This window comes from Antedon mediterranea, chromosome 5, assembly GCF_964355755.1.
Source record: "Antedon mediterranea chromosome 5, ecAntMedi1.1, whole genome shotgun sequence".
Classification (NCBI taxonomy): domain Eukaryota; kingdom Metazoa; phylum Echinodermata; class Crinoidea; order Comatulida; family Antedonidae; genus Antedon; species Antedon mediterranea.
In genome coordinates, this window is record NC_092674.1 from 3664107 (window position 1) to 3676989 (window position 12883).

Genomic DNA, 12883 nt, shown 5'->3' on the forward strand with positions numbered 1-12883 from the left:
TGAGCACTCTTGATCTAACGAAACACCATTGTTTCTCCTGGGAAGATATTTATCAAAATTTACAATTACTTATCTACGATTCATTATCTCGACATTTTAGTAAAATAAACCTTTCATTGTTTAAATTGTAAGCACATTTTGATCCCAAATATCAAAAGTCGATTGAACTTAAATGAGAAAAATCAACTTTGATCCGTAATATATTAAAAGATTGAATCGGCACGTTTTAATCGGTTTCTTAAAAACATAAACCGATCGATTTATAAAGATTTTTCAGTTGAGTCGTCTGACAGACTAAAAGTTGTCCGACTAGATGTTTTTTTCTCTCTCACGTGTGACAAAATGCATTGGTTGGACTTGCCCCAAGAGCTGAAGTATTATACGCATGAAACGCCATATGTGCCAAAATATTTGTCTTTTACTATATTAAGTCGAAACACAGTCTAGTACTCGAGAGCCTATACTATATATCATTGGAATAATAGAACCTATTCATTGGTATGCAAAGTTATGATAATATAATTTATATTCTATGAATGGTCACTTATTTTAGGAGTGTGTAGTATGGGTCGGGATACGTATTCTGTGGGATCCAGTTGGCATCCGTACTTTGTACAAAGTGGTTTAGATTACTGTACGTTATGCACGTGTTTGCATCAAGATGACGTCAGCTGTCAGCGTATACAATGCCCCGATGTGACGTTATGTGAGAGCGTAAAAAGTATCGCCGGTCAATGTTGCAAGCAGTGCACAGGTGGGGTAACGGACTGCTGCCTCTTGCAAGCTGAATATCACATTGATTCCTCCTCACCCTCGTACCCTCTCACACCAATCCTTCCCCTATACGCATTGTATATTTCGATGTTCTGTAAATGTACTGTAGTCGCCACCAATGCATGTTGCTTAAAACCTTGGCTAATGATAGTTATAAAGAAGGCAAATGCACGTTGAAGAATGTTCACCCACTTAGAGCATAGCATCATAGATAACTCAACTCTAGCATGAAAACCCCGTGTCACAAAAGTATGTAGGGCGAACCAACATATATTTATTTATATTTATTCAACTTCTCAATAAAATGCATACATAAAAAATAGATAAAACATACATTAGTGAATTGAAAGATAGGACCATGCAACAGGTGGTCCAGTTCCAAACGTATTATATAAAATTATAATATCAGTCTGTCGTAGACTTGATAAACCCAGCCTAGTCTACCAAACTATACCATACTACTGTTTGTAAACTCGAATCTTGCTCGAGTTTGCAAACTTACGTTTTTTAGGGTAGACTTTCTGTAGTTTGCCTGTAGTTTGGCATGGTCTACCCTAGCAAAATTGAAGAAAACCTTCTTGCTCGAATTCGCAAATTAGTCAGTGTAGAGACCAGACGGTGACGTAGGCTAATATACGATCTTCCAAATTACAGATTCTGAAGAAAATTCAACGTTGGGCAGTAGCCATTCGTCGATAGAAACAGCAGAAGAGTCGGAGTGTCGCCACGGCGAAAGTACATATCGTCAGGGCGAATCTTTCACATTGGAAGAATACAGCAGCGTACGACCCAACCAATGTACCCAGTGCACATGCGTGGTAATTATTAGTTATTATCAAACTTTCATTTTAATAACTTACACAGATCTGAATGCTTCTTCGATTACAAAATTTAACAAACCCAAACACTGATCGTCTTCAGGCTGTACAACATACACACAATCAAGTATATTACAGTGAAGCCATCTTGTGAATTCGTCTGAAAATTCAATGTGAACCAACCATTGATTTTACTTTTTTGTACAGGATGGACATATTGAATGCGCACTACGTAGATGTATCCCCGTCCCTTGTAAGCAGCCGTTGTACTTGCCAAATTCATGTTGTCCAATATGCCGAATCAAAGGTGAGTTTATAAAGCTCTGAGCTGTCTACACTATCAAACTTTATGTGACAAAACAAATTGGATGTGCCCATATATGGACATGATGATGTCTATTTTAGACATAATCACTACCATCGCCACTTTTTTTGTCAAACTAGTTTGATAGTGTAGACAGAGCTTTAAGTTTATCGCAAATAACATTATTTCACGAAAAACGTCATTTTACAGTACAGTAGTACATACTTATGCAAACGTCACGACGCGTACGTACAAACAACAAATCATGTACGTACGCGTCGTGACGTCTGCTCCCAAGCTATTTGCGATAAACCTTATTGCTTTGTTTCAGCAGTTAAAGAGGAATATAAAATGATCCTAATATAGATCTATTGTTTTCGATTCCATGCGTGCGCTGAATGACGTTTCGAATCGACAGGCTCGTCTAAAGCCGATTTTCCACTAGGCGAATTTGTTCGAGCGAATCGAATGCGTCAGGTTATACGCATGCGTAGATAGGGATTTGGAAGATGGAAACATGAATACGCATGCGTATAAGCTAACGCTTTCGATTCGCGCTAACAAATTCGCCTAGTGGAAAATCAGCTTTAGGCCTCATAATTTATTTAAGCTTGGTTCCCACTAGAGACGCAACGTAACAACGTAGATGCAATGCATCCGAGTTGACCGATGAAAAGCGACAGTTCGAATATTATGATTGGTCAAATCACTTACGTTGCGTTACTTACTTGCGTTGCGTCTCTATTGGGAACCAAGCTTTATCCGGTACGTTACATAGAACACACAATCAATTAAACATTGTTGAATGTACGTACATTGTAAAGTTAGGTTTTTTTTTTGTCTAATCCGAATACATTTTAAAATGGCTCTGATAATGCATCATTGATGTCTAATGTTCAATTTGAGTTTATACGAATGTGCACAACATTCAAGATGATCGCTTAAGGCAATCAAATAATGCATAATATGCAGGAGATACATTCATCACTATTTGACATCTTACATTTCAATGTTCACACATTAATGACAGGTCAAAATGGATGTCATGTCTTAAAACAGACTTTCAAAATTACCGTTTAGGTATTCTCAATTGATTAGTCTAGCAGCAGACAATACCCTTTCACATGAGAACGATTTAATTTAAAGTAGATGTAGGCTGATAATGGAATGTGGATCCCTTGGATTAAACATCTATCATGGGACCAAGAAAGAAAACAAATAAGGTTAACATTATAGCAAGGGTTCTAGGCTTTCTCACTCCATGGTTTTCGTGGTAGAATGAGTCTTCTCGGATAAGGATTATAAACCGTAGTGTACACATCCAGCTCATGTGCACTTTAAAGAACCTAGTACATCCTTCGAGACGAGTAGGGCGTTACCCCGGTGTACACACATACTAAGCACTGTGGGAGAACAGTAGCTTCCCAGTAGGCCTATAAATAATACATAATTAATACATAATCTTATAAAGGATACAACCTCTGGTGTTCATTTTCACAGGTTAAAATGGTTCCCACCACTAGGACGCGGCGCAAGGACGTACAGCGCAAACGCAAACGAGTTGACCAATGACAAGCGACAATTCGAATTAATCCGTCGCTTTTGTCAAACAGTAAAGCTTGGTTCCCACTATGACGCAACTCAAAAAAGTTAACCAATGACAGGCGACAGTTCGATGATCCATCGCGTTGTGATTGGAAAACCCGCTTGTGTTGCGTCCTAGTGGGAACCAAGCTTAAATCATTACAGTATATGTGATTTTAATTGATCATTAATAAAATGCAGGTTTATTACGTACGGTACCTAATTGCTAAATGCAAATTTTGCTTCGCTTTTGAAGTAAAGCTATACGTGCCTATATTTATCGTCATAAGTCTACATAACATATTGAATATCATTTTCTCGCTATTATTAGAAATAAAATAAGTATATGTTACTCTTCATTCATTTAAATGTATGCTATATTGCAGACAGAAAGCTCTTCGTGCGCGTGATAAAACACAACGTTCCGAAATATACACTCCACCGCGCGGGGGTGTCTATAATTAGTCAACACCTGATCACCGACCAGGGCGGTATAATTAACGGAGAACTGATTACTCGATGGAATGGTCAACACTTTATATTTTTTTATGTGAGGAAAAGTTGGTTGTTCAGCAATCACACGAGACGGGACTGCGGCAATGGTGGGTGCTTTCCGAAGATATTTTAAATAATTTCGCTCATCACATTTTGCATTAAGATTAAATCTCGCGTTGTCTCTTGCCATTCCTAAAACTATGTCTATACTACTATACAATTGGCGTTCGTCGGGCCGAGGTAGCGATCTCTGTGGTTTTCCTCGTTTTGTGCGTTTCAATTGGTGTGCAAAATAAATTATATTTATTGTACGAAACAAGTTTACAATGACAGTATGTCCCGGTAATTAATTGAATATAAGACCGAGTAGATGCCTAATTTACTTCTTTAGGCTTGGTTCTCACTAGAACGCAAACGCAACGCAGCGACGTATCGACGCAACCTGCTGTATTGTGTAATCACAAGTGGGAACCAACGACGCAACAATGCTGGAAACATTGCAGGTTTGATTTCAAGTAGGCGGGGGCAAACACAATTATTGGAAAGGCATTTTCTTACGTTGCGTAGGTTGCGTTACGTCATTAGTGGGAACCACGCTTTAATACCTTCACACACCTGGATACCATTCATCTCATCATAATATTCTCTTTTTTTTGCTCCAGAAGTGGAAGAATCTCAACGAGGGAATAATAACTCGACTCAACGACTAGCTCACAATGCTGAGATACAAACTTCAGAATTAGAAACCCGTCCAACAATAATATTAGAAGATACTGAAGAAAAGGATCGACCAATGAACGTATCCGGTGGATGTGAGTAATAAAGCACATACAATATACGATTTTATATAACACCTAAATAAATTTCTGTCATTTGATTGGACAATTGTGGTTCACATGGCGTGCAATAGTACGCACTATTGAATGGTCGTTCAATAATAGGCCTACTTTTTTATTTTTCGCGTAAGAAAAAAAATTGTATAATTGTGTAAAATAAAAAATGTAACCTTTCATCATTCACCGCATGCCATTATTTGTAACATTACACTGGTTGGATGTATGAACGGTTCAGTTTAGGAGACTGGCGTTCGTCTAACAAAACACCCTTAATACAAATAAGCGCATATCATAAGAAGGGTGTATAAACACAGCCTTAGTGTCTATCACAACTAGGAACCCCGGTCCCCGCAGGGATCTGGTTTATAATATAAAAGAAAACGGGAAAATCCATATGATTTCGTCATTTACCTTTCGATACAATATTCAAATTGTGTTGTTTTTACTGTATTAACATTGTAATCCATTATGAGAATAATTCGATAAAATACAATATGTTTCTTAATTAAGATTCAAGAATACTAAATAGACAGGTGGTTAGTAGGATTACTTTAATAAGTTCATGACATTAAATAATTGTTTAAAACCAACTAGAACCCGATTAAGTACAAACATAATAATTACTACTTTCGTTTTTAAGTCCACTTATAACAACACTTTCATCGGGTCCGCACGTACTTAACCGCGATACATTTACGTGATACGTACGTAATCAGCAAGTACCAAGAATAATTTAATATTATTTTTAAAATAATTAGCAATTATATACGTAGCACATGAGCTCTACCTTTAGAGGCCTAAGGGCAACCTAAAGATATTAGAAAAAAAAATAACCGTAACAAATATCAATAGGCCTAAGAGTAGAACTTTTTCGCTTGGACACACCTATTGTAGATTGGTTCCCACTAGGACGCAACACAGCGGCGTAGGCGCAACGCAAATAGGTTGACCAATCATAAGCGACACTTCGGATGATCTGTCTTGTCATGATTGGTCAAATATTACTTACGGCAAGCGTGTCGTCTTTGCGTTGCGTCCAAGTGGAAACCAACATTTTCGTGAAACGAAAGAGTCTTTAGAGGTTAATACTATGGTCAACCCTACTTAGTGGACACCCATATTAAGAAGATATTGTGTTGGGTCCCTACGATGTCTTCTTAGTAAGGGGTTTACTGTATATCTCAATCTGTTAAGCGTGGTTTTCACTAGAGACGCACAGCGCAAGGACGTAACGCAACGTAAGTGACTTGACCAATCACAAACGATGGATTGTTCGAACAGTCGTTGCATCTACATCTTTGCGTTGCGTCTCTAGTGGGAATCACGCTTAAAAGATTAAGATATTTTTTATTAACAACGCCTTAAAACAATGATTACGTGTTTCTGAAGCTATACAAGAACTCATGCTTTACATAATAGGCCTACCATTTCTAATTACATAATTATTGTCTTTCAATTAATTGTATTCCAGCTTGTAAAACAGATAATGGCTTATACATACATGGTCAAAGGTGGCACCCGAATGTGTATCCATTTGGAGTAATGGACTGCGTCGTATGTCATTGTATAGTAAGTTGACAATCTAACATTTATTCTTCTTCTTCTTCTTCTTCTTCTTCTTTATTGCCGGCAGATAGTCTAATGATTTTCCCGCCTCGGCCGCTTTGCTTATATCTCGGATTGCTTTCCTCCAGTGTTTTCGGCTATTATCTGAATCGTTTCTATATCTTTTATGCTATTGATCCTAGGGGGTAGTGCAGTTGATGACTGTTTATGAAGAGTGATCAGGTCGTTCGATAGAGTTACCGGTAGTGTGGATTGTGGTCGTTCTCAATACTTTTGTTGCTTACAGTTTTCAAAATAATATTTTATTGCTTTATTGGCTGGGACTTCCTTTTGCAATCTAACATTTACTGCGCAATATGTCGTGTACGTAATAACCATTTGATCAGTGTTGTTATTGTCTTTGATGATTGGCTACTACTAGGACGTAGCGCGTAGGACGTAGACGCAACGCAGAAAAAAGCATAACAACCACCCTAGATAACTTTTCAATAATACCAATTCTTTAAATATACACAGTTTGTTTCAAAAAGGTAATCAATAGTCACTGTACATTAAAAATATGGCATCAAAGTTGCTACTGTTTTATTAAAAAGGTTCGAAGTTCATAAAGTTTGATAGTGTAGACAGAGCTTTAATCATTGTGCTATATATAATGAATGCCTTTCTTTAAAGAACGGTGAGATGAACTGCACTCCTGTGGTTTGCAAGAAGAATGAGGACTTACCGTGTAGCTTTCCGGTGGCGGTCACAGGTCACTGTTGTCCAACATGCCCAGGTAGGCCTATAGTGTCTAATCACCTTACTATTTTAAGTTTTGTTGTAAAGCGTGGTTCCCACTAAAACGTAACGCAGCGACGTATCGACGCAAAGTCATGAATTGCGTAATCACAAGTGGGAACCGAAGACGCAAAAATGCTGCAAATATCGCAGATTTGAATTAACGCAAGCGGGGGCAAACATAATTATCGGAAGGGCATTTTCTTACGTTGCGTAGATTGCGTTACGTTCCGTCGCTAGTGGGAACCACGCTTAAGTTTTGTTGTAAATAGTATTTGGCAATTTAAGTATATTCCTAATGCCTTGAAAGGCTAACCTGAATTAGGTCAATTAAATGCCAATCCTGTTAAATGGTAAATCGAATTGTAATGCCTTTTTGACTAGCCGTTAGGGGGAATTATTTATAATTACATTTAGTAGCATTACCGAACAGTACAACTTTTGCGTTCAAGCCGTTGAGTTAAAGTTAAATTAAGCTTTGACATTTCAACTTTTCGTAGGCCTACATTCATCAATTACATGTGACTTTTGGGAACCGGTTGCACTGGGTTCTGTGTAGCATTGGTCTTGTTAGAAATATCGTTATTTAATTGCTGAATGTTTCGCGAAAAGGCTGTCACTGGAATTCCTAGTAACGGCAATTATTTCTGTAGTAAAAACATCTGTTTAACATAAGCCTTGTTTTACATGACATCGACAAGGGGGCTTGAACGTCAGTTCTAACTGTATATTCACATATTATATACAGACAATTAGCCTGTTCGGACTTAGTTACCTACCCGGGTTATTGGCCCCTGACCCGGGTAAGTAACTAAGACTAAATAGACTCAATGAATACGGCTTACATTATCTAATTTTATCTTCAATATTTCCAGCGCATTATTAACAACTTGTATTAAAGCTTGGTTCCCACTTGGATGCAACGTAACAACGTACGCGCAACACAAGTGAGTTGACCAATCACAAGCGACAGTTTGGATGATCCATCGCGTCGTGATTGGTCAAATTACTTGCGATGCGGTTATGTCCTTGCGTTGCGTCCAAGTGGGAACCAATCCTTATAGTAGCAGTACAGTAGTAAACTCGTCACCAAGACGAGTTGGGTGATCCGGGTATTTTTATAATGCTAACTTAACAGTAATAATAATCAATATCTTTTTGTTATTGTAGATAGTAACAGGGTCCCGTTTTCTAACAGACCGTCCATTAAAGCAGAGCCGCCAATGTGCCTTCAACAACGGGAGAATGTTGTCGTGTACTCCACTACGCCGGATAAAGAAAAGAGGAGTTCGGGAAAAGGTCAGGAGGTCAGCTACGTCATAGAAAGGATAGACAAGAAGACAGTGGGTTTGCACCAATGGATTTTGAATAATAATGGTAGGAACATAATTTTTACTCCAAAATATAGATGTCTAAGTAGAGAATTTGTTGATATTTAAAGGCCTAAGGCTTCCCCCACTAGCGACGCAACTTAACGCAATCTCACTTGTGATTCGCAATACATCACTTTGCGTCGATACGTCGCTGCGTTGCGTTCTAGTGGTAACCACGCTTTATGGATACTTTTGTGATTAATAGAGCATACAGCCAGTAAAGCTTGGTTCCCACTAGCGACGCAACGTAAAGTAACCTACGCAACGTAAGAAAATGTTCTTCCAATAATTGTGTTTTCCCCATCTGCGTGAACTCAAACTCGCGATTTTGCAACAATGTTGCGTCGTCGGTTCTCACTTGTGATTACACAATACAGAAGTTGGCGTCGATACGTCGCTGTTTGCGTCAATACGTCGTTGAGTTGCGCGGTACGTTGCTTCGCCAGTGGGAATCATGCTTATTAGGAGTATGTCACGCGTTTAAATCCACGACTGTGCGTACTTTTGCGAATTTGTTAACAGCAGACATGTGATGTCAAATGAAGGTAAAGGGAACTGAGAAGTCAAGAGTATAATTAACGCGACTCAATTGAACTGTTTGATTGCCCCGAGAGGAAATACTGCAACGTAAATATCTCCCTGCTTAAACCGACAAGCTGGGCTAATTGCAATACGAGCAATAAAATGGAAACTTAATGTGTTTAAAGTTACGGTAACGGCCACAAGGCGTATTCACTAATCTTAAGTATCACCTCAACTCAGATAGTACGTTCTTCGGATACATTTGTTTTATTTTATTATTTTCTTTACTTAAAATTGATAGTTTTATTATTTTATTATAACGTATATCATGTTCCTAAAAGAAGAATCTCTACAACGGTATTAGATAGACAAAATTAATATACATTGCAATATATAGGCCTAACAAACATTTTTTTATAAACTAAATATTAAAGGGTTTCCAGAGTGCCGATCGGACGATCACATATATTTTCTATTTATCAATTTTACTTACACTATAATACTTTAATTTTTAAAATGTATAATGGTAGCCATTGCTCTTTTCCAAGTTTTCCCCTCCATTTTTGCTTTATTTTAAATATTACCTTATCAATTAATCTCATGCAATTTGGAAAAATAAATTGAAATCTTGTGTTTAAAAAAGCCATTTTCATTTTTACCCATTTCACGAAAAGGTTAACTTCATAATATCGAAGATGGGTTTATTGTTAATACGATAATCAATTTCTTTTGTCTTTTGTTCTTTAGGATCTATCAGGAGTTTTCAGATAATCGATATCACAATGAGAGAGTTTGCGGACCTTTTAACGAAACATCCTGATAAATACACAATTGAAGGCGCTACAACTAATCGTAAGTAAAGCCTAGTCTAACCTACAGACACATTTGTTGACAAACTCAAGCAAATTCCGAGTTTGTCAAGAAAACTTTCCAAAGTTTGCAGTGACAAGTTGACAAACTTCGGCAAACTAGTTTGCAGAAGTCTACACTACCGAAGTTTAGCATTGCAAACTCGAGCAACCTGTAGGCTAAAAGACCAAAGTTATTTGCAAACTCTTTGGAGAAGTCTGTGTTGCCTGTGTCAAAGACTACAGATAGTGCTGTTCGATTCGCTAAGTGCATAGACCTCACCAAACTAGTTTGCGGAAGTCTACACTACCAAAGTTTAGTATTTCAAACTCGAGCAACCTGTGGGCTAAAAGACCAAAGTTGTTTGCAAACTCTTTGGAGAAGTCTGTGTTGCCTGTCACAGACTACAGATAGTGCTGTTCGATTCGCTAAGTGTATAGACCTCACCAAACGAGTTTGTTTGTAAGTTCTGCAAACTTATTTTCTGCAGTTCGTCCAAGTTTGTTTGTTACACTAGCAAACTGTTGAAAACTGTTCGTTTTTTTATAGTTTGTAAACTTTATCAGTGTAGCGTAAGTTTTAACTTTTCGTTCGAATAAACATTTTATTATTATTATTATTACCTGTATAATATTAGCAATAACATGGGATAAATGAATCAATAAAACAAGATATATATCTGCGCATTCTTCTTTTGGAACTCTTTACTAATACCAATTTGGTTGCAATCATGCGAAGTATACACTAGTCTTTGGTACAGACGACCATATCCAATTTCTGCAGCTTTTTTTTGGATCAGAAAGAACGTCTATTTATATGAATAATAATACTAGATCATACGTTGTATATTGCAGATAAACTAAGAAATCTACTTAACAAAGAACAGAAGACTTTAAAAAACTGCGACGGGAATTGCAAGAAGCAGGTTCGAAAGATCACAAAAGTTTTAAGACTACGAAAGGTAACTAGACAAGAAAATTGTCCTTACAATAAAACCAAAGCAAGACGAGTGAGGAAGTCTAAATCTAGGCGCGGCTGAAAATCCTAACGAAAATACCAAAGACCACACCCAACTATGACGAAATACCGAAGAGCCAATACTGAGCGAAAGTTACCATTTCGGACTTTTAAAGTCAAACTCTTAATGTAGTCTTCTTATGTGCAGTAAATTCTATGTTAGAAAATAACTATGCTATATAATAAGGTATAATAATTAGCAGGCCTAATTTAAGAAGGCCCACTTGCTTGCTGCAATTTGTATGATTGTGATCATTGAGGGCGGCAAAACAATATTTACAGTGTTCTGGCGTAAGCTTCAGGGTATACAAAAATCCCACTGAATCTAAATTATGTATTCAATATATGAATGGTTATATGCTTTATGTGATTGTCACGTCTTTCGCCGTAACGAATTATTTTGGAAAAAAAACAATTCGATGTCCGACCAACTAGCCAAGCTAGCTGCCGATATTTTGTGCGTAAATCATATCAGAACGTTTGTGTTTCTGGTTTGAAAAATGCGTAAACGTAAAAAACGATACGATGGCGTAATCGTCGTCACTATTCCAATTTGTTGCGTGACGTAACAAAATGACGTTACTCTGACGTAATTACGGTACGTCACCATTCCAATGCGTTGCTTGACGTAACAAATTGACGTTACTTTGGCGTAATTACGGTACGTCACCATTCCATTGCGTTGCTTACATTCCTGGTTCTTTCGTCGCTTATATCTAATTTTCATTCCATGCAAATATTTTGTACGTAATTTTTGTATTGTTTCTTAATTGCTAAATAGAGGAAATAGTAAATATATGTCATTATATTCCAAGGAATTAAAACACACTGTTAAGCTGCAAAATGCGGTGTTAAATTAAATGTACTTAAGATGTATGGGGACTCTAACGATAATAATGATAATAATATTGCACAATTGTACATAATGGCTTCTCATTGTTAGGTACCTGTATATTATCATTCCACGTTGTCTAAAACCCCTTTCACACGGTCGCCTAGCAAAACTCCGGAGGGTACATACACCATATACAACACGCCGATGTTAACGCCACGGAGTGTGTAAGCTTCAGTTTTGCAAGGCTAGGCTAGGCTAAAAAGTGGTATAACACTATCTTTCAGATTACCGCCCCCCACCCCCCCCCCCCCCCCCCCAATTTCCTATTTCTCACCTGGAGCATTGTGTAATTAGAAACTAATTAATGTTTACAAAGACTAAACTTATATTTGTTAGTATAATCCTACATAAATAACATTAATAAGGCATTATTTGTATGTAATTTGTGAATCATTCCATATTTGTAAAATATGATTCGTTGTAAATAAGCTAAATACATATATTAACTGAGAACAGATTCTAGCAATTTTTGTTGTTATTTCACAGTATGTTCGATTCCTTTTCTAACTTTAGACTGAACGGTTGCATTCGATGGAATGTAACAAAAAGACATAAAGACAACTTAAGCTTGGTTCCCACTAGGACGTACCGAAAGGACGTAACGCAATGCAATGCACTGTCGCTTGTCATTGGGACGTCAACACGCTTGCGTTGCATCTACGTCCTTGCGTTACGTCCTAGTGGGAACCAAGCGTTATAATTAATGACGCACGACTGTAACCTCTCTGATTCGATCATTTATTCGAATGCGGAATAAGTTAAGTTTCAAACAAGAACATTAATTAATGCGGAACATAAGAATATATGCCTAGATATGTTGAACAGCGATACACCTAAACGGACACAAACCAATCTTTCTACCATAAAGTTTCAACACCAATTATGATTTTTCTGTACATGCACACCGACACAAGTATATACAAGTTACGATACCAATTAGGCTTGGTTCCCACTGGCCACACAACGCGATTTGCCCAATCTTAAGCTCTGTCTACACTATCAAAATAGTTTGACCAAAAAAGTGTTTTGTCACATCATTGAGCAATAAGTTATTTCTTCATGGTCACATAAAG

The 12883-nt window shown here is 37.4% G+C and overlaps 1 protein-coding gene across 1 annotated transcript; it reads left to right on the forward strand.

The window, feature by feature from the left end:
* The first annotated feature begins 564 nt into the window (after nucleotides 1–564).
* On the forward strand, nucleotides 565–12258 carry LOC140049025 (chordin-like protein 1). The gene is made up of 9 exons (XM_072093837.1): nucleotides 565–754; nucleotides 1429–1592; nucleotides 1800–1899; nucleotides 4638–4787; nucleotides 6283–6380; nucleotides 7050–7152; nucleotides 8325–8531; nucleotides 9797–9901; nucleotides 10753–12258. The coding sequence occupies exons 1-9, from the start codon at nucleotides 565–567 to the stop codon at nucleotides 10935–10937; spliced, it is 1302 nt and encodes a 433-aa protein (XP_071949938.1). The 3' UTR covers nucleotides 10938–12258.
* The last annotated feature ends 625 nt before the right edge of the window (nucleotides 12259–12883 follow it).

Bases quoted from the DNA above. Each gene is read 5' to 3' on its own strand.
- LOC140049025 (XM_072093837.1), top strand. From the start codon at position 565: ATGGGTCGGGATACGTATTCTGTGGGATCCAGTTGGCATCCGTACTTT. The intron at 755-1,428 runs GTGGGGTAACGG...TCCAAATTACAG, and splicing joins ATGTTGCAAGCAGTGCACAG to ATTCTGAAGAAAATTCAACG. The intron at 8,532-9,796 runs GTAGGAACATAA...TTTGTTCTTTAG, and splicing joins ATGGATTTTGAATAATAATG to GATCTATCAGGAGTTTTCAG.